Source organism: Lathamus discolor, chromosome 7 (genome assembly GCF_037157495.1).
Source record: "Lathamus discolor isolate bLatDis1 chromosome 7, bLatDis1.hap1, whole genome shotgun sequence".
Lineage (NCBI taxonomy): Eukaryota > Metazoa > Chordata > Aves > Psittaciformes > Psittacidae > Lathamus > Lathamus discolor.
Genome location: NC_088890.1, coordinates 12,433,087 through 12,455,459, shown reverse-complemented (window position 1 = coordinate 12,455,459; position 22,373 = coordinate 12,433,087). Strand labels below are relative to the sequence as shown.

The 22,373-nt window shown below is 40.1% G+C and overlaps 1 protein-coding gene across 8 annotated transcripts in view; it reads left to right on the top strand.

Annotated features, from left to right (window-relative positions):
- The window catches only part of CHL1 (cell adhesion molecule L1 like), a 158,671-nt gene that overhangs the window by 125,878 nt on the left and 10,420 nt on the right, over nucleotides 1-22,373 (top strand). For all 8 annotated transcript variants that reach the window (XM_065687216.1, XM_065687224.1, XM_065687220.1 and 5 more), the window contains 14 exons: nucleotides 884-1,015; nucleotides 1,629-1,766; nucleotides 2,436-2,547; nucleotides 3,248-3,414; nucleotides 4,955-5,120; nucleotides 6,294-6,418; nucleotides 9,611-9,712; nucleotides 9,872-10,069; nucleotides 10,930-11,000; nucleotides 13,522-13,744; nucleotides 14,967-15,082; nucleotides 15,250-15,454; nucleotides 15,683-15,805; nucleotides 17,030-17,209. In XM_065687216.1, coding sequence (XP_065543288.1) covers nucleotides 884-1,015; nucleotides 1,629-1,766; nucleotides 2,436-2,547; nucleotides 3,248-3,414; nucleotides 4,955-5,120; nucleotides 6,294-6,418; nucleotides 9,611-9,712; nucleotides 9,872-10,069; nucleotides 10,930-11,000; nucleotides 13,522-13,744; nucleotides 14,967-15,082; nucleotides 15,250-15,454; nucleotides 15,683-15,805; nucleotides 17,030-17,209 — 2,058 coding nt within the window. The remainder of the gene's footprint in view (nucleotides 1-883; nucleotides 1,016-1,628; nucleotides 1,767-2,435; nucleotides 2,548-3,247; nucleotides 3,415-4,954; nucleotides 5,121-6,293; nucleotides 6,419-9,610; nucleotides 9,713-9,871; nucleotides 10,070-10,929; nucleotides 11,001-13,521; nucleotides 13,745-14,966; nucleotides 15,083-15,249; nucleotides 15,455-15,682; nucleotides 15,806-17,029; nucleotides 17,210-22,373) is intronic.

The following is a 22,373-nucleotide window of genomic DNA, read 5'->3' as shown; positions in this document are numbered from 1 at the left end:
GTTTTGTTGTTGGTTGGAGTTTTTTTCTACCCTCAGTTCCTTTCCCTCCCTTATGGTTGTTTTTTTTCCAACGAGATTTGGGTACCTGCTGCTCTGGGTCCACTTTAGAGAGGAGGTTTCCCCGGAGCTGGCTGTGTTGCGAAAGAGGAAAGCGCAGGGAATGCAGCAGCACGCTGCTGATCCTCTACCACCACCCTGTGGGCAAACTTTCTGGGCTGCTACTCAGGATGATGGTTCTCTCCCCCCTCCCCAGTGATGAGAAAATGCTCCATCATTCCTAAATAGGTTAAGGATCAGCCTCTCATCTGAATACCCGATGGAAAAACAGAATATCAAAAATCACGGTGCATTTCCTGAGCACATCTAGATGAGAAGATAGAGCTGCTACATCCTTTGTGGAGCTCCGCTGTATTGCTGTACTCTGGCTGTTCCTGGGCCCTTGTTAGTGGCTAGTGAGGTGGTTTTGAGCTGAGCTGGATAGATATTCGAATCTTGTTCGAGCTGCTGAAATAATCTCACCTCATTTCACAGACCACAATCTCACGACTGAGGGGCCTTGTGAAGACACCGACCAATTCACGTTTACCTCCTTCCCCAGCATCTCACCTCCATTTGCATATGTTTTCCACCTGGATAAACACTGCTCATTTCCGGTACTCTCTCCCTGACACTCACATTTCACAAAGGACAGAAACTGACGCATGCTGATGATAATTTTGCCCTTTGTAACATCGGTTTGCAAAAAACACCATGCAGCCGCACAGTAGGCTGGTTTTAGCTGGCTGGGAACTGTTGGCAGCGTTTGCCATCTCCTGGAGGACCAGGGGAATAGCAGGGTTAGACATTTAAGGCACCTGAGACCTGCTATGTCCCCTCTTTACAGAGCCTCCTCAGTGGATAAAGAAACCCGAAGGTGGTGTTTACAGCTTGGGAACAAATCTTGTGCTGCTGTGTGAAGCTATTGGCAACCCAGAGCCAACCATTCAGTGGAAACTTAACGGGATGCCCATTGATAGTAAGTGCAAGGTCCAGTGTTCTGCTTTAGGTGCTGGCTGGGTGGGATGTGCTTGGGTTGAGCCCAGTTAGAGGGAACACCCGAATCCTAACACTACATGAAGTCTAGTTTGGCATCTATTTAGACATGAATTACTGCTTACTTAATAAAGCTGATATTTAAATATGATCTTGAAGAGAGTAATGATGAGAGCTGAAGGGTGTGGAGTGGTACCCGTAAGTTACTGCCTCACCCTGTAATGCTCCTATCTTTTGGGGATCACAGATAGCTTGTGTTCACTGAGGGCTTCTGGTCTTAGTTTGTGCTTTTGAATAAGCACAGGTGACTTCATGCAGAGCATGGGCCTGCTCCCTGATACAGCTGCATTATTGCTATGTTTTAAAAAGTCTCTGTGGGGATATTACCAGAAATTGGTGCTCTAGAGCACTTCCTTTAGGCCATGGGGCTGCTGGCAAAGGTAGTGCTCTGCAGCTTGCCCTTTGGCTGTTGAGCAAGGTTCGGGTTTGGTTCTGAAGATATGCCTTGCCTTTGACCTTCAAGTAATGAGGAGATACAGTGAACTCCACAGTCACAATGTTTTCTCCAGCTCCTGACACAGTCTGGGTCTTTCCAGGTAGGACATTCAGAGGGAGAATCTCTGCCAGAGAGATCAGCCTTACCAACCTTCAGCTTCAGGACAGTGCTGTGTACCAATGTGAGGCCAGCAACAAGCATGGCACCATCCTTGCCAGTGCCAATGTGAATGTCCTCAGTGAGTACCCTCCCAGCCTTTCATGCTGATAAAAGATCTAACTGAAGTGTCCCATTCTGCTGAATGAATCTTCAGAACAGCTTGGGGTTTGTAACCATTGTTCTTTTGCATTGCCCCCATATGCCCAAACTAATGCAACAAGCCTTATCGTGGACAATGCTATATTCTTGATACAATTGCTTATGAGCTTTGATATATACTTTTTTTTTTTTAAATACGGTTGTGGTTGGGTTCAAAACTTTTTGAATTCAAATATACTGAAACCACTGGGGTGTGAATCGTGACCACAACTCTGGTTTTGAAGTGTATTGTTAATTTGAAGTGTATTGTTAATCTTGAATTTCAGCTGCAATGCTCAGCTGTGAAGAGAGTGATGGGCATTTATTTAATAAAGGAAGTCCCTAGAGGAAGCAGAACCAGGTCTGTTTTCTCTCCTGGATCATGTTGATGATTCATGTTCTGACATGTCCAGCAGTCAACCACTGCTATCTTTGTCAGTGGAGCTTATAAGAGCTCAATTGCTCTGTGCAACTGGTTCCAAAAAGCAGTGAAATGCCCATTAAGTGGCTAAGTCTTTGACCTTTGCTGGAAAAGGAGACGATGCAGGGACGGTGTTTATATTGCCAGTTCTGAAATGAAGTGCTGCTCATTTTGCATTCTCTTCTGCAGATATTGCTCCCTTAATACTGACCTCAGACGGTGAAAACTATGCTGCAGTTGTGGGTTACAGTGCTTTCCTGCACTGTGAAATTTTTGCCTCGCCTCCAGCAGATATTAAATGGTAAGCCACTGAGAACTGATGTTTTAATGTGAAACAAGTTCATACAGTCTACTTAAACACACACACACAGACACACACACATACACAAAAGGTAGTTATTATTTCTATGGAGTTAAAATTAAAAGTTTCTAACAAAACTGTATATAAGTATTCTGTGTTAATAATACTTAAGTATTTTTATATGTTAATTAAAGTCGATACCTATGTGAGACAAGTGCTGTGATATTCATTAAATCAAGGCATGCTGTATATAGCTAAATCCTGCTACAGCTTCATTGGTCTTAGTTTGATATTGGCAACTTTCTAAGTTCGGACACATTATTGAGGTGGAAACGCAATGACTTACAAAGCATATTTACCTGGAAATGGTTCCACACATTTGGAAATCACAGGATTGTCATAACCCTTGACAGGTGCAATAAAATTGCAGATGACAGCTATAGATTAAGGACTCAGCCAGACTAGCTTAAAGACTTTGCTAGAGGCTGTCAGTGCATTTTTGGCTTGCAAGAAGCTTATGCCCCTTTTATGATTTGCTGCACGTGGGTAAAAGGACCTGCTAATCTTGAATTGATTCCTCAGTGGCAGAGCTGAGACCAGCTCCCAGAACCACTGTCCCTCCCCTGCAATATCTGCTAACCATGAAATAACAGTTTCTGCAGCCTTAGAAATAAGCCATAACTGTTGTTATCACCTTTAGGACTAAGGATGACAGCATAGAGCCACTTTCAACATTGCGCTATGAGTTAAATAAGAATGGCACACTAGAGATCAAAGAAACAAAGAAAGAAGACGCAGGATCTTATGCCTGCTGGGCTGCAAACTCTGTGGGAAAAAGAGCAATCACTGCCAACCTGGATATAAGAGGTAATGTCCCACTTCTCTATAGAAAGACCTTTCACATCTGCCAAGTTTCTTTATTTAAAAGATTCCAGTAAATAAGTAATTAGTAAACATTCACACCAAGATACAGATTTATTCTACGAGGCTATAAATATTCTGCATACTAAGAACTGAAATTGCCACTCATATATATGTAACAGTTAGTACTGTCACCGTTTTTCATCATATGTGATTTCTCCATGCTCATACAGGATGTTTATTTTCTCCTGGACATTTGCAAAAGCTGCATAAGCCACCAAAACCGTTTAGTTTACTTTCCAGATCCATTAACTTTATTTTCATGAAAGGATTTTCCTTCCCTCTTGCCATCAGCCCTGTTAGAGTAGGTTCTTGGCTGACCCTGGAGAACCTGTGCTCGTGGGCTTGATGGGGTCCTTGCTGAGCCAGGCAGGGTCCCACAGATGTGGGTTTCCTCCTTCCTAAAATCACATCCCATCTGTTGATCAGAAGGTACATCCCAAACTGAATTAATGTCTACAGCAAACACCAAGCACATTGTAGCAGGATGAGTTAGGGAATGCTGCTGGCTTAAGGGCTCTGTGTTGGGCTTTTGCCTGATTATTAACTTGGCAAATATTTGTAAATAGGGGAAAATAATTACTGAAGTGTGTTTGCTTATAAATCAGATACTTACCTTGTGCTTCAGCTCTGTTTTAAAGGGATTTATGTGGTTGGCTGGGCAGGAGGGGTTTTCCCCTGGAGAGTGTGATGGCAGAGCACAGCTTCTGTTGAGCACACAGATTAAATTTAGTGCATTGCATACAAATTTACTTAGGATTTAGGGCTTGCCAATAAAAACAAACCTTAAATGCTCAATTAGCAAAGTCCTCAAAAGGACTCTCAGTTACAGGTTTGCTGTGATAAACTTGAGGAAAAATCCCGACTCTTTTTCTGTTCTGTTTGCACCCACTCCCTTTGCTTTGTAAGTTTTACAGCAATAATAAACATGAAATGCACAATGAAATTCTCACAGAGCCACATTTCACTGTAGAAATAAATTCAGCCAAGTGCTTTCTTCTCACTTATTCATCTGTTTCTGTATTCAGATTAGAGTCAATTAAAAGAACAAACTTGATTGCGATATTTTTTTCTCACTTGACTTTAATAAGCTTGTAATTTTTCTTGGAGCATTGCCAAAGCTTATTTCAAATGGCAATTGGACATAAAAATCATATTCAAGCCTTTTTTTTTCCTCATCCATTTCATGAGTCCGCTAACAAAGATTTTCACCTGTGACTTTTTTGGGGGGTTTTGTTGTTCGTTTCTTTTTGTGGAGCTCTTTGTTTTGGCATGACCTAAAAAAGATATTTTTCAAGATAAAAAATTAAATCCTGGCAAATACCTATTTCAAAACCAACCATCCTTCTCTTGAAATGTTTGCACATACAACAAAAAAGACCTGATCCTTTCTCCTAAGGTTGATTTTGGTATATGAATTGTGTGGTGAAAATATGATGTAATAGTCTCTCTCTCCTAATCAAAGTGTTTTCCTGTGGTCAATCAGATGCTACAAAACTTGTTGTTACTCCGAAGAACCCCCGAGTGCTGAAATCACATTCAATTTTATTGAAATGTCAGGCTGAGTATGATTCACACTTGAAACACAGTTTTAAATTATCCTGGAGGAAAGATGGAGATGAGCTGCCAGTCAACAGCACAGAAGGTGGCAGGTAAGCAGGGAAGAAACAAGAGTGTTCTTGATCTCAGCTGAATAAAGCTGTATGGTGCTGGAGCATGAGTTTCAATAAACAAGAGATTTAATAGCTTGAAATGCAAATTTGTGTCTGCAAGAATTTTTCATGTGGAATGTGAATAGATCTGCATTTTTTATATACATATAAATATAAATATATATATATGAGGTTTGAGCCATGGCTGCCAAATGATTTTGGGTTTTATTAACTTTATCACTATCCCAGCAGAATGTTGCATAAATGTTGGTTCAACCCAAAAATACAACCCTAGCTCTATAGCAGTCATCTGGGTGGGGTTTTTTTCTCCTCTGCAGTGGAACTAGTTTTTTCCTTTGGTTTACACCTGTTTGGCCAAAGCAGACGCCTTGTAATGTTGAAGTGGATGGTTAATAGCTATCTGGGATTCTGCCTGAAATTGTACACATTAAAAGCAATGAGTTTTTCTTACATATAAGTGCATACTTGCAAGTCCAGGCCATATTTTGCCCTACTCCTGTGTTTCCATTGACCCCAACGGGACGGAGATAAGCCTTTATTTCATATGAAGAGTCCCACAGTGGGTAATCAGATGTCTTTATTAAATACCCCAGAAGAGAGATGTTTTCCTAAATACTGCAGTGCTGGGGAGATTGAAGGTCCTGCTGAGACCACATAGCATGGGGAGATAGCGCCAAGCAAATGCGATGTCTGCAAGAGAGCCCATGTGCCTATTTTAATGCCAGCTTCCCCTGGTGCATTGGACACTGCACAAGTGGGTTGAGAATGCTTAGTTTTACAGAGCCCTTTCAAAAATTCAATATAAAGCCCATGTATTTGCCTCATTAATTATGTGCCAAAATCCTATGTTCCAGACACTCGGCTGATGCATATCAATGTGGCTCTTTTCAGACCAAGAGAGACATGCCAGCTTCCAGCCATGGAGGCTAAATCGCTACAAAATACAAATAATAGTCTACAGCACAAGATATAATACAACTACAATTATGTTTTATAGTAGTTGGCCCAATGTGCAATTATGTTATTCAAAATGTTGTGTTACGAATTTTTTTTATGAACAGTATCTTGGAGATCAGTGGTGTCTGTCATATGCTCGTCTTGCAGATCTCTGTCTTCCTTATCTGTATGTTCCTTTTTTCCTTTGCCCCATAGGATAATTCTGAACAGGGATACACTGTTCATATCAAGCGTGACACAGGAGGATCAAGGAGTTTACATGTGTGTGGCCAGGACTTCTCTGGACAGTGTCACGGCTGAATCATGGTTAATTGTTCTTGGTAAGATGACATTTCCCGGTGTGCCAAGAGCTCCATACAGCACATAATGCCATTGCAGCAGTTTTGCTTATTTGCTTTTTTTATCCAATTCGGTTACAGAGCCTTGATAACCCAGTTTCACAGAGGTGCAATGTACCTCTCCCTCATTAACCTCGGTTGTGCTGTCCTTGTATCTCCTGCAGTGAGGATGCTGATGCAAACTTTTCATTTATATTTAATCTTTGTTATACTTAAGATGAGGCAGCCTTTTTTCTCAGTTCAGGAGTCATCCACTGTGGCTGTAAGAGGTTGCTGAGGCTGGAAGGTGTAACAGCATATTAAGAATGTCTCTGCTTCTGCTTTGAAGTCCTTGATCAGTCCTTCACCCCACTTTACTAGAGATTTGCACACAAATTACCACTTGGACTATTTTTTGAAGAAGAAGGACATAAGGCCAGTATTTAGATCTCCAGTTCCTCTGAAGATCAGTGGAAGCTGAGCACGTAAAAGGATTAATTATCTCTGTGAATCTGGGCATAAATTATTGTCCAGTGGAAAAGAGCAAGTACACATCAGAGAAAAGCCTTGACCCAGAGAGTCTGACGCTTGACCTTGTGTGATCATCCATACAACTTGCCTCCCTTCCTGAAGGGCCACTTGAAATTAAGGGATTGAACTTGTGGAGTGATGTGCAGTCCCTTGCACATGTACGTAAGGGCATCAGCCAACAGCTAAAATTCTGTGGATATATTTGGAATTACATAGATGGTTTTGCATCATTTGATTTCATTAAGTTTTCTTCATTTTACATTTTTATATATTTCTGACAGTGATTGAAGCAAGAGCTAAGATAATCTGAACTTCAAGATGTGTTCTCACTTTAAATTAATGGCATTTTTCAGTAAACAGTAAATGAAGATGATGCTGTACACATTATTTATGGTATTGAGTTCTTTAATGCTGTATATTTCCAAATGTTTGTAGACTATTAGTACTTACGAAAATTTCATGAAACACTTTATTCCATTTTGAAAAGGCGACTTGCAGAAGAGGAGACACAGTCTTCTTTTTTCCCTTTGTTTATTGTATATAAGAAAGGTCTTGGTGGATTAACAATATCTGTTACTTTCTGAATTAAAAGTTCAGACTGCTTTTGCAATGGAAGACCTGTGAAATAGCTAAAGAACCAAATACGCACAGATGGAGATATCAGAATATGGGCAGCTAAAAACAAAAGAAATGTTCATTTAGAATACTTCTAAGTATCTGTTTTACGATTAATGGAGTGGTGAGTATCTTTAGAATGTACCATCACTGTTTTCAAAGTAAAATATATTAATATAATGAATTTTAACACTAGATATGCTCCTAGAACAGAGCATTAATTTGCCTATAGATTAAACTGGTTTATCATGATTTTACCAAGTAGTACAGAATTAGGGAAAAGAAATCTAAACAAAAAAAAAAAAACAACCCAAATATAGAATCATAGAATCATAGAATCATAGAATAGTTAGGGTTGGAAAGGACCTCAAGATCATCTAGCTCCAACCCCCCTGCCATGGACAGGGACACCTCACACTAAACCATCCCACCCAAGGCTTCATCCAACCTGGCCTTGAACACTGCCGGGGATGGAGCACTCACAACCTCCCTGGGCAACCCATTCCAGTGCCTCACCACCCTCACAGGAAAGAATTTCCTCCTTATATCCAATCTAAACTTCCCCTCTTTAAGTTTTAACCCGTTACCCCTTGTCCTGTCACTACAGTCCCTGATGAAGAGTCCCTCCCCAGCATCCCTATAGGCCCCCTTCAGGTACTGGAAGGCTGCTCTGAGGTCTCCACGCAGCCTTCATATATATATATATATATATATATATATATAATATATATTCTATATAACCTTTTAAACCTTTAGATATACCCTGAGATAAAAAAGAAGACTCAATATTCTTATTTTAAAATCTGAGTACAAACATGATTAATCTGTTTCACAATGACAGAGGCAGTCTTGGTGGCTGAGGTAGCTGCTTTTCCTGTAAGAAATGGCATTGTCAGCCAAAAAATACAGTTGAAATGTTGGGGCAGGAGGAGGTCAAAGGCCTGAAGTTGTGCAATCTCATTTGCTTGGTCTGTAATTTTTCTAGATTTTGAAACGCCAGCCTTATGTTTGAGGAGGGGAGCATGTGTGTGTCACTTTGGAAGGATGAAATCAGGACAAGGCGTTGTTCCTCCTGCAGTGAGAAATTACACTTTTATATCAGCGTTTTTACATTGCAGTTACCAAACTAATCTACTACAGTCAGACTGCAAACTGTCAAAGCAAGCCATAAGGAAGATAAACATCTTTGAGTTTGAAAACACTACGTTTAACAGTATTCACTCAGTTGCAGACAATTGGGCAAATGATCACCTCATTTCAGATCACTTCTTCTGCATCTGATGCTGTTGAGAAGCCAGGTCGTGTTGCAGACATGTTCCCCCCATGCGATCTCCCAGGACTGTGAGGGGGAGCAGCCTGTTTCAGCGATGCTGCTGACCTCAGCCCTGATTAGTACCACATCCCTGAAAAGTGAGCTCTGACAGGAACAGGGTAGTCCTGTACTTGGTCTTGTGTAGTGTAGTGCAGTGCGGTTATACCAGCCACCACGAACTCTTGACATATTATCTGGACAGCATTAGTTGAGCTGGCAGGTAATGAATTTTCTTGTTTTCTTTTAATATAGATCCCCATAGCTGGGATAATGAATGTTATCCTTTCACTCATTCTCTAAAAGGCTAAGTTCAATAACTGTTAGAGTTGAGTCATCTTCTACCACCCTGGTTTGCACCAGAGTAAATCCAAGTGATGCTAATATAACTTTCTGCTAAGAGCAGTGTCAATATCTATTAACAATTAAACAGATCTTAATGTTGATTTGAAAAGAAAAATCTGTTTCTGCAAGCACAGTAATGAGAGCGGATGGAAATGAACTCGAGAAGGGATATTGCTTTTATAAGAGAGAAAGCAGGACCAGAAAATTCAGCCTGGTTTTCTGTAATAAAAAGGATCTTTAAAAGCAATTCTCGCTTTCCTAATTTTATCCATTTTGCAATCAAAAGGTATTTTACCACCATCCTCCCTGACCTTGCTGTTCCTGTCCCTTGGAAAATGGCAATCCAGACAGAAGTAACTTGCCACGCTCCTGACACTTCTTCATTATTTTTTCAGATGTTCCTGATCCACCAGAAGATCTTCAGCTCTCAGAAAATCAAAACAGAAGCATTCGACTATCCTGGAAAGCTGGGGCCAGTCATAACAGCCCTGTTAATGGTATGAAGCATCTTAGGGGCAAACTGTGCTCACAACCACACTTACTTTGTTTTACTAAGACAGTTAATTTGCTGTAAGTTCATTTCCAACCTTGCTGTTTATAAGCTGCTTATACAAGCTTTGTCTTTTTCCTTTTGTTTTGTTTCTTTTCCTCCCCAGAGTCAATTATAGAGTTTGAAGAGAACCGGTGGGAGCCGGAGAGGTGGCAGGAGCTAACCCGAGTCCTGGGGAATGATACTACAGCCCTTTTGTCACTGGCCCCGTATATGAATTACCAGTTTCGTGTCCTATCTGTGAATGCTGTGGGAAGGAGCCAGCCCAGTAAACCATCCCTGCGCTATGCAACACCTCCGGCTGGTAAACACTGCCATCTAGTTTTCGGAATATTATTGGTTTTAGTGTTTTGCTGGGAATAACAGTGCCCTCCTGTGCTTCAGAGGGATGTAAAGGAGTCAGAGTCACTCATGCTGCTTTCGCTGCTTAGTAGCAGTCCAGGGATGCCAAAGGAGGACTCTGCACTGCTGTGTTTAGCAGGGTGTTTCCTGCCAGGGCACCCCTCGCATCCTGCTTTCCTGATTTTGCACCTTTAAAGGCCATTGCAGCCCTCTATGGACAAGAAGTTGTCATAGATGAGGGTTTATGGAAGCCTTCAGCAGTGCTAAGCTTGTAGAAAATCTCCATTCATAGTGCGTTTCTTGCTGTGACAGAAAATCACAGTGAAATGTTGTGTCCCTGAAAGTCATTTTGGAGGCCAACTGTTCAGAACAGCATTTGCATTCCTTGGCATTTTTCTCTAGGCTTCTTTTTTTCCTGTTTACTTCAATTTCAGGTCCTTCCTCAGCTGTGTGTGTCCCACTAATGATACACCTTCTGTTTACTATTCCCATAGGGAGAAAAATCTTTTCCTCATAATCCCCCTACATCTGGTGCTTTGAAATCCAAAAGTCACAGTTTCATGTTAGCTGGCGGCTCCAACCAACAAGGGCACTTAGGAATCAAAACTGCATAAACAGTGTGTTTTGGTCATAGCAGCTTTGCTGATCCAAGTAATTAATCTCCTGAACATTTTTTGTTAAGGTGTCTTTCACTGTCAGGAATGTGGAAACAAGAAAAGTTTTTCCCATCTCTTTTTTTTTTTTTTTTTTTTTGGATTTAAATTATAAGTGCTATTAAAACCCAGGGTATGCAAACTAACCTTATCATCTGTGTGGTTCCAGCTCCAGACAAGAACCCAGAAAACATCAGAGTTGAAGCTTCAGAGCCAAATGAGATGGTGATGAAATGGGAGGTAAGGAGATATGTCTGTCAGTGCTACAATACTGGAAACAGGTTCTCCCTTCGAGCAGCAGTTTCTAAAGATCCTAAATTTATCAGGAAGTTGTTTCAATATGATTGCATTAAAAAAGAAATAAAAGAAATAATGGATTGCTTGACTTTATCTCCCCTTCCCCTATCCCTGTTTTTTAGGTAATGCTAGCAAATTCTATAGGTAGCATCCTTGATGCTCCTGAAGTCAAAGGTAAAGTTCTTATTGACTTGAATGTGTTCTGGATTTCCTTCCCTGGTTTCATTTTTGTTTCAAAAGACAATTTCTTACATCTAACTTTGCAGGTTATTAAGAAGTATGAAAGTCTTACAAAGCACAGTGAGAGTTCCCCAGAGAACGCTCTTCTTCTGTGGATCTTGCATACAAGAAAGTGCTTAAAATAATTGTGGTCTTACCCTGCTCCGCAGATGAAGCAGCCAGGCCCATGGAGGGTATGATTTGCACATAGTTTCTGCCCTTCCAGCCTTGAGGTTTGAAAATGACACAGATCACTTGGCCAAGAGAACGTGAGCTTGAATTTTTACATCAAGAAGTAGTGTAGATAAAGCTCTTTTACATATGTGTGTCAAAGGAATTGTGTAAAAGTCTTGAGGATGGTTTCCAGTCTTCAAATTCCCTAGCTTTTAAGATTACAGCTTCTGTGCCAGCAGTTTTGGGAGATATATATTCTTTCATTTAGCGCAAATATCCACAACTGTGGAAGGAAGCATATTTTTTGGCTGGAATTAAACACAATTTATATGAGATTTATTTCTCAATCTGCTGCTCACAGCAAAGAACAATAAATGTTCCCCCAGTATGAACTCATGGCTTAGACTATAATTACAAAAGGAGATAGCCCTCCAGATATACTGACTTGGATTCAAATGGGGATTTTTGCTGTACAACATAGCCCAGGGTCAGGGAAGAAAATTCTGCCTCTCAGAAGAAATGCAGAGTGGTAGTAACCAGCATGGCTAGGAAATGCTGCTATTACCAGTGTTCCGTTGAGCAGAGAAAAAGTGGTGCTCGCCGGGAAGCCTGTAATCCACTACTCAGACTGGGTAAAAGTAGAAGTGAAAATTGAGATTGAAGAGAGAGAATGAGATGGTCAGGCTTTGTTAAATCTTGTTGAATCATTTAAATGTTGTAAACAGGATATTTATTATTTTTTGGTGTTTTCTGTACGCTTTTCAGAGGAAATGATAGGCACTGAACATGCTATTTCTGGCAGACAAAGGCTGCAAAATGATGTTAGTCTGCCTACTTTGGATTAAGAGACCAGATGAGTCTTAGACAGTAGCTTTCCTGCCAAGGATTTGCAGCACTAAGGAAGATCAAAATAAGAGTCAAGCAGTGCTGCAATTTAACTCTAAAAGAGAAGTTATTTTTTGGTAGGAATTTTTGACTTCTTCAGCTTCTATTGCAAATCCCATTCCCTGGGATCTTGCCATGGACGTGATTCTCCCAGCAGTGCCTGTTGGAAATCTGCCCAGTCTACCATCTCCTTCATCACAGTCATCCCAAAGGTCCACATACTCTCAGAGCCAAGAAAGGGGAATTTTTGTAGATCCTTCAGACCTAAGTCCCCACACACATAAGGAGCATTAATGGGGCACTGCTTTCTGCTGGTACTTGCAGGTCGATACTCTTTCATTCCAGACCTCTGTGTGCAACTTGAATACATATCAGTTCTTATATATTTAATATGTACAATATATAATTAAATATTATTAAAAGTAGGCCAAGTGGTGGGAAACACCCACAGCTTGTTCAGTGGACTGCAATAACCCTCATCTTTTTTGGTAGTGCAGCTGAACCAGTTAACTTTATTAATTAAAGAAGTACATGTTCAAAGAAATAAATTAACTGGAGAATGTCTCATGACAAGCCATTGCTATGTGTCTTCTAATATTTTATAAATTAATCTTACATAGATGGGAACCATGCTGTGATGAATTCTTCAGCTGACTGGTAAAAAAGAGTAGCACAGCAGTTGCACATTAAATGTCCAGGCGTAGTTTCAAGCATTTGGTGCATATTTAGAACAAATCTAAATTTTAATGACCCAGCTTGCTGCGCTACATAAAATTCTCAGATAAACTGCAGATTTTAGCTGTACTAAAAGGCACACACAGCCTTATGCCAAAATCTGCATTTTAGATGTGCTGAAAGGCATGCAGTTATATCACATGAGAAAACAAAGAAAATCTGTGGCAAAACAAAAACTTATGTATGTAGTATGCAAAAATACATCTACTATGAGTTAATCTGTTTTTAATCCAACTGTTTCTCTTTCACCCACCTTTCTCTTGAAGTCATGAAATTTTTCTTCCAGTCATCCTAAAATTAATACGACAGTGAAAAGTTAAAGCTTTCTATTTTCCCTTTTCTCTGCCAATGTTGTAACACGGTCTCCAAAATTATTTCCCCATCCCCTCAGCTGCTGTTTCATGATTGCTAGAATAAAGGCAGACAAGATCTCTTTTAACTTCTTCTGCAGCCATTGAAACCCATGGAGAGAAATGGGCCGGGGTTGGAGTACAAAGTCAGCTGGCGACAGCAGGGAGTCGAGGCGGATTGGAATGAGGAGATGGTGAAGAAGCATTCCCTGACCCTGCGAAACACTCCCACCTTTGTGCCTTATGAGATCAAAGTCCAAGCAGTAAATAATTTAGGATCTGGTCCTGAACCAAACATTACCATCGGATATTCAGGAGAGGATGGTAAGTAGCGGAAACACTCATGTGAAAACATGCTGCGTGGGGGATTCTTGCAATGCAAAATGATCAGATATGGAGTGATGGATTAGGCAGCCCATGGCAAAAACTGCTTAAATGCCAGTGCTCAGGGTGATGGGCTAGCTGAGACACAGCCACAGCTGATGCTGGAATTTGAAGGGTTTTTTTGGAAACGTCACTTGTACTTTCACTAATCTCGGTTTCTGGCTTAATCCAGATACTTGTTTGAAAGCCACGGTCCATAAGAAGCCTATGAAGTGTAGCAGTCATTGTGTTGTGGTAGGGAAAAAGAGCCTTTAACTTGTCTGGGGCCCGATTCAACAGTTTAACACTGTCAGAAGTTGCATACTCTGGCAATTAAGTGCAAACAGGCAGTGCACACTGTAAATCAATGTATAGGTGATGCCACATTCCCCTGTATGCTGGGTGTTACCTTGTCCATTGATTCGTTGAAGGACAGGTCCTCTTCAGCCTGGGTTTCTGTCCAGTGGCTTTCCATGGCTCCTGGGTGGCACAGCACCCTCTCAGGCCTCCCTGTGTCTCTGGAGAATTCTTCTCCACTCTAATAAGACTTTGCTTTGGATCTGCTCCTGCAGCAGGAAGGATTGGTGGTGTCTCTTCTCTCCCCTGTATGGTGTATGGAAGAAGAGGTGGTGTATAGTGAGAACTGAGAGGAGGAAAACTCACAGCATGTTTATTTCCTTTGTGTGGTACATTTAATTTTTGTGTCTGTCAGTGGAAAATCTTTCTTGCAATTCAGTCATCCGTGGATCAAGGCCTCTTTTTTTCAGGCACTGTAATAGCTCTCTGTGTTGCATAGTGATTAAAATCCTACTGTTTAATGAGCTTAGTTGTAAAATGAAATTGATTATAAAAAAACTTCATGATTGCCTTCTTGAGTGCTATGTTAATCATTTTTTTATTCTTCTCACTGCTGTAAGCATTACTTGAAACAGGAAATCATAAATACTGGTTTAGAAATTCATATGTCCCAGTGCACTCGTATTCCAGCCTTCAGCAGAAAGCCCTGATAATGCAAAATAATGTTTCCTGGCCCCTTTCACCCACTGGATGCTTTTTTTTTGCCTGCAGTAGGACTACATGAACTGCCACAGCCTGAGCTGGAAAGCCAAGCCCTGGAGGTGTGATCAGTGTGAAACTGAGTTCTTGCATGTGTCTTTAACATGTAGCGCTTTTGTTTTTACAGTTCCAGATGCTGCTCCTTCCGGCGTGTCAGTGGATATTGTGAACAGCACACTGGTCAAAGTCTTCTGGTTTGGGATACCAAGGGACAGAGTTCGTGGACATTTAAGAGGCTATAAGGTTAAAAATTTCTCTTTAAATGTTTGTATACAGTTGAATAAACTACTACATGAATCTCAGATCAAAGATAGAGTACAGTCTTTCATTTCTGGGAAGAGAAGATAAATCAATATAGTTTTTAACCGCATACAATATAAATTGTTATAGATATGCCAATCCCATTGCAGGTCAGTTGGTGGAAAACAAAGAGCATGCTGGATGGAAAAAGGCATCACCCAGAGAAACACTTCCTAACATTTGTAGGAGACAGAAACTATGGGATGATTCCTGGTCTAGAGCCCTTCAGTGAATTCCGCTTAACTGTTTTGGCTTACAACTCCAAAGGAGATGGCCCAGAAAGCTCCCCTGTTGTGTTTGAAACTCCAGAAGGAGGTAAGACAAAATGAGAATATGAGGCAAAGGGACATAGATAGAAATTGTCCATGTAACAAGGCAAATTGGTTTCCTTGTTTAAGGATTGTAAAATCTCTAATATTTATAAAACCCTTCATAAGAAAGGGGAATTGTAGATGTTGAGCTAAACTTTATCCTCATTTAACAAGTATGTGGAGAAACAGACCAGTTCAGTCTTCTCTGTAAGCTAATCCCTATATCTTCCAGTCCCGGAACAACCACGTTTTCTCAGGATCCTGAACTTTGACAAGGACTCTGTCACTCTGTTATGGGGACTTCCCAAGAAAGCCAACGGCCACCTTACTGGCTACGTTTTGCAATACCAGATGAGTATGTGCTTGTTTTACTTTGATTTTAGAGTTTACACATTGTTAGTTAAAGAAAAATGAGATAAAAAAAAAAAAGGGTGGAGGAGGGATGGTGGTTGAGCGTTATATGTGCACAGTTACTTAAAACAGAGGCTGGTGTGAAGGGCTGTTTCTGAGATCACTACAGCCGCAGCATCAGAGCAGCGTGTTTTGAACTGCGATGCACACACAGCCTGCTAGAGGGCAAGCTAAAGTCGTCTTCCAGAGCAAAGAGTTTTCTATGCACTTCTCTGGTGTTAGCTCACGTTGCTACCATGCCCTATTCCGCATTTATAGACAAATTTAATTATTTCACATTTGCAAATTACGCCTAACATAGTAGTTATGAAGTGAAACTCATTCAGTGCAAAATAATGAGAGCACTTTAGCCACATCTGATCAGATCTTAACGTTCTGTCAGTGAGTACCTCCTCCCTGTAGAATGCCTCAGCAGAAATGCAGATCACTACTACCTGAGCCATGTTATTGAGCAATCACACTGAGAAACAACTAAATACCAAGGGTATTTCTTTTTTTCTTGAAGAAAGAACTGAGTGGCTGGGGAGAGACAGACTTCCACAGCTGTGAGGTGTGGTGGCAATTCAGGGTATTTTCAATGGGTTTTGAGGACTGAAGAGGATTAGACTGTGCCCTCGTTACAAAAAAACCCAAACATGTACTTTTCACTTACCTCTGCTGATAACAGAACTGCTCAGTTGCCTATGCAAGCAGGGACTGGAGGCTGGATCTTCCCTTTGTTTTTGATGACTATGGGCTGAGAGTGGATCTGGCTATTTAGGCAGTTTGGGAGGGAAAACCCCTCCTTCAATTGCCAGCTGTGCCAAGGCAGAGCGGAGCAAAGCAGAACAGCCATTAACTTGCTTGCAAAAGTTTGCAGATGTTTGGAAGCAAAGCAAGAAGCAGTTTATATATATTTAATGATCTAGTAGACAGTAATTTTTCCCTCCCACTCAGTATGTGCGTATCTAGAATCAGAGAGCTTTTTAAGAACAGCAATAGCTCACTGAGTAGTTGGGAGATTGACATGGAGGAGATAAATCCCATTTAAGTACTTGGCAGGAAGGTGAGATATGCTTATTCAGGCTGCATCCTTCCTACTTACTGCAGAGTGCCTCCCTTCCAGAACACGTTTCATGTTCATAGCCTTTAGCTGCTGGATGTGACTCAACTGCCTTTTCCCTTTCAGTAAACGAAACACACGAAATCGGACCCCTGAGCGACGTCAGCGTAACAAACCGCTCCACGCTCAGCTGGAAGCTTTCAGGTCTCAGCTCCAGTACCAAGTACAAATTCTATGTAAAGGCTTGTACAGTCAAAGGCTGTGGGAAGCCGGTCACAGAAGAAGGACTAACGATGGCTCAAGGGAGTAAGTTAATAGGCAATATGTTTTTATGTGGAGAAGCTCTAACAATAATGGAAAAATCTATTGAGAATATTCCAGGCTTGACATTTCCTTGGTAATTAGAGGAAATAAATTTGTTTCTCTTTCTATGAGAGCAATCAATGAACTTTTTAATGCAGCTGTGCAGTTCTTCAGGAAAGTAGAGCTTATCTGTTTCATTTTGTTGTAAAATGCTGTCTCTATTCTCACCGATCAACTCTTTAAGCCATACTAGAATATGTGAATTGCATTTAGTCATGAACGGAAAATTGAAGATCTAGATAATCTGTTCTCAGTAATATTATGAAAACAAATTCTGCCCTTTTGTGAAGATGGGGGACTGCCAGCAGCAGCATTAGGGGCAGGCGTTTGATGTGGGAAATCCAGACGAATATTAAGTTGACTGCAGTGCATTTGATATAGTATTTTAATATTATTTTATCAGACACTGTAAGTGAGCATTTGTGTGCCACTTATACCCTCTCCTAAAACACCAGTGATCAGTGATTTAAAGGAAAATCTCAAGCACTATATGGTAGTTCATCTTTCACATTCAGCTGAAATGAAATGAAATGTACTGTGCTCAGGAAGTCTGAAAAGTTTACAGTACCAAGGAACAAGTCCTTGCTGTAAATCAGAAACCATGGCTGTGCACTTAGCACAGGGAAGGAGAAAGAGGTTGTGATAAGCAAGAGCCCTGGCTTCATCATCTTTAAGCAATGACAATAGTCTGGAACAATGTTGATATAAAATAGAAAAATGGTAATTGTACAACATCTTACTGGACTTCTAAGTTGCAGAATCTCTTCAGCTACTGGTAAAACATATACTTTAAACTCATCATGTCCCAGTTCAGGATCCAGTCATGAACTATCACCCATTTTCTGAAGTAGTGAAACTTCTCAACTGTCTTGTAGGCTTCAGTCTCACTGTAGAATACAGGTACTCACACAGAAGTAACTATTAATCTATCAGTATAATTTAAAATGTATTTTTCATTAAGGAAAGTAAAAAATCCCATTTCTTTCCCAAGCTAAAAATACAAAATCTCACCTTATTTGTTGTCTTTTCTGGCCTTCATTGGGCAGCCAGAATAATGTTTTTTGGCCACTGTAAAATCTATATCTCCTCTGAATAACCTTGTCAGGTTTTATGAAATGCATCTCTGCCTGATATGCTTAAAAGGATGATAATGTTGCCATTAATTTTGTTCTCATTCTCTTCTTTCCTAATACTCTTTCAGCAGTGGCAACAGCTGATTCTTGTGAAATGCTTGTAGAATAGAGTAGTATAATTGATATATGCTTCAAGGGTCCAGTTCTGTGATTAATATGTGCTCCTTACTAGTTCTCAAGCCACCTTAAATTAAGACACTGCATCTGTCACTGAGATGCCATTAGTTTTGTGTTATTATTTGCTGGCTAAATTGTTCAGATATGTTTCAACTAAACATGGTAAGCTGAAAAAAAAAATAATCACACTATTCAGTGACCTTCTTGGGTTTTAAATTGCGGTATGGGAAGCAAGGCGATTGCTCAGAATTAAAACAATCACTCTTTTTGAAGAAAGGGAGTGATTGCAAAAGTCGAAGTTTATAATTTAAAATGACCCACATAAATGACAGATGTAAAATGTGGTGTCCTCTGAAATGAAACTCCGTGATAGAGCACTCCAAGTTTCTTTGGCTTTTGATTCAGTGATTCTATATCCACTCTGTTCTGGTTTTAGTAATAAAAACATAAAGCTCTCATTGTTCATTTTAAGACTTTGAATAGCTTCCACTGCTGTAATAAAGCCTTTGCAGGCTGTGCCATGGGTATTTCAGAATTTCACAATGCATTCTGCCAGGAAAGTGGAGATGTTGAGGTGGAAACTATGGATTCATTCAAATTTTATCACTGATACTTGATCTGCATCACTGCTATTGCTTTCCATTCATTTGCAGTTATGCCTCCTACTATAGTCTGGAATCAGAAAGAAAAGCCAGTCTTTTTTCGTATGTACATATGCAAGTATGCATGTATCACCACTAAAACCAAGTCTGTGTAAGGAAAATTGTTGTGCTCTAAATGATAATTTTGCCAGCCTGTAATTTATGTGCAACCCGTTTCCTGATGATGAGATTGCAGTGGCATGAATGACTGAATTTAGTAAAAAAAGGTTTTCCTCAATTAAATAAATATAACTCCCTGTACAAATAAATGGGTAGATCATCCTTTTTTTCTACAACTGCAGCTTCTTCCTCTGTGAATGAACCATTCAGATTTTTGTCAGGAGTAGCACATTGCTTTGAGTTAGCAACACTTTAGCAAAAGGTCAATGAGTGAATACTGTCATATGCTCACATCTCTATCTCTTCACTCTTCGGTGGAACATTGCTGCAGTCTGTGCTTCTCTGGCAGTGGTGATCAAACCCTCTGCTCTCCAGTTGCCTCCATCAGGAGGGACCCAAGACTTCTGACATTGGCAGCTTGTACTGTCGATGAAATAAAAGGCCTCTTTCTTATGAAAGATGTTAAACATACCCAAAAAATCTCAGATACAAAACGCAGATAGTCAACCACACATTTTTATCATTTGTTGATAAAATACTGTGGACATGAAGAACCTGGGCCAAAGGATACTCGTGTTGTACCACAAAATAAATAATAGTTCAATACTCCATCTCGGTTTCATCCCACAGAAGAAGGTATGCAGTCCTTAGAAAATTAGCTTTATCTCCAACTTTTCATTTTCAGGCAGTATTTCTTAAATGACCTACAAACTAATTAGTTTTCCCCTTGAAAATGTCAATTTCCTAATGATCATTAGCCCTGAGAAACAGCACAAAATAATGTTCTTACATAAGTGAAAAAAATTAATTTAATTTAGCAGTCCTTATGAACACAAAGCTTCTTTTCATCTAGTTACCACTGTTTCTTGAGGATTATCAAACATGTATTACATGTTGAGAATTATTCCTGTGTGTCTAGAAATTCAAGCCTTAATGAAAAATTCATCCAGAGGAAGCCATACTGCTGTAGTTTTATTTTTCAGAGAAGCCAGAAAATAGAAGTTCACCAGTTTCATTATATTTCAGTGGCACTTGGCACGTAACTCCTAAGGCTTTTTGAAAATCTTACCCAGAGGGTACTAATCTTCATCACCCACCATAAGATGAGGACAGTAACCATTTGTAACAAAATACACGGTTTTAGTTCTCTTTTGCCACAGGCACAGAGAGAAAGGAAAAATACAACTGCCTTAGCCATATGTAACCACTGATACTGTTACCAGCAAACCCCCAAAATATACCCTACTTGCTCACAATCAAGAGAACCTGATGAAATCTTGATGAGAAGTTTCTTGTTTCTATCATTTATGCCACTCCAATCTACTGCCTCTTCTTTGGCCGGGGGATCTGCAGCCCGTGGAACCCTGGTGCTCATTGTAGCAACAAACTGTCCCACCAGCCCAAGTGCTGCATACGGGCTGTACCAGGAAAAGAACATCTGCTATACCACTGTTTCACATACCTGTCATCCTGAGCAAGAAATATAGGCATGTTAAGCATAATATATTATACATATCAGTCTTGGAGTACTTCATGTTATTATTCACAAAATTGAAGCAAATCTGTGATTGTTTGTCTTCGGTATATTTCTTTTTTCCTTTTTCTTCTTCTATCAGCCTGCCCCAGTGTAGCCAACTCTGAGAGCTAAAGAGAAGCAGCAAGAGATGAACAGTCTATAACCTGTTGTCTTATGTGAGCTCAGTTTTCTTCTACAAATACGATCAGTACAAATAGATGGTCACTAACTCACCTATAAATTCTTCTCAATAGACTTTACATACAACAGGTTTACTAATCTCTATGTTTTAAAACATTCCAAATTTAGCATGAATTTCCTTCTGCACTAAAAAAGAAGAAAGATACTTGTGATGTGTATTTATACACTTTCAATAGCCAGTCAGTAAGGGAAAATTAATAAAAGTTCATCTTTCCATTTATCACAGCATATGCTTTTAGACAGGTATGGTTATAAATTAAGATGTTGCCCACAATTAGTGTTTCACTATTAGAATGCCAGCTTTTTTATGTAAGTATGTTTTATAACGGATGTGCTAACTTTCGGAGAACTAGCACTCTTGTAAGTCTTTGGGGGCAGTTTCTGTTGTTTTTTCCTTTATACCATAAGCTTCTATAAAAAATGTGTGTTCTGTTGTTCTCATAAATCTTGAAGCCCGGTAGGAATACTGTAAAATTGCTGTTCAGTGTTTAATGTTCATGTGAGTCCCATGGTATGGCTGATAAATAGTGGAGGAAGATGAGAAGTGCTGGTGATATGCCTTTATTACTAATGCTGCTTCTCCCTTATTGTAGATTAAAAACTTAGCCCAACTGCTTTCAATTTTCTGAAGCTAATTTCTGTAGCTCACTGACCTTTCAGTATGTTGAGACTTTCCTTATCTGTCTGTCTTTGCTTTTATTTTTCAGGATTCTACACTGCTTTTTCTATTCCAGCCACCAAACCTGCCCCAATTAACAATGCTTTCTCCTCTGTAGATACTATATTGAGTGTGTAACACAGACCAGAAAGAAATCACATGTATAGAAACCTCATAATCACCCATCACTGGATACCTGTACTGAGTTTTAAAGAAAAAAATGTGTTTAGTAAATTGGGATAGATTATGTTAAACAGCCTGGAGAGCCAATGGTAGATCCCCAGTCCCAGGTCAGGTTGTGCTCGAACCTTCATTCCAGTACATACATCCTAGCCCTACTTGGTGTGCCAGGGCTGTGGCACAGCCAAACGGGCTGGTACAGCTGAGCAGTAACCTGGCGCTATATGGTTCTTTCTTCAGCCATATCAGTTACCCCTTTCTGCTTCTGTAAAGAGCTGACCATTCAAAACGAAGAGGCTGGCACAAGCCGGAAATAAATGTATGATAGATGGGTTTTGGTTAAATTGGTTTAAGAAAATGCAGAACAAAACCACAGCTGCTGGCCACCACTGAGTTCAGGGTTGGAGCATTATGCTTACTGGGAGAAATCCTTCCTAAGGGAGTTGTGTTGTGTACAAATTGGACCATGTGGTTATCCTGTTGTGCATAAGTGTTATGTGGTATTTAATACACAATAGGTTGTAGGTTCATATTCATTCTT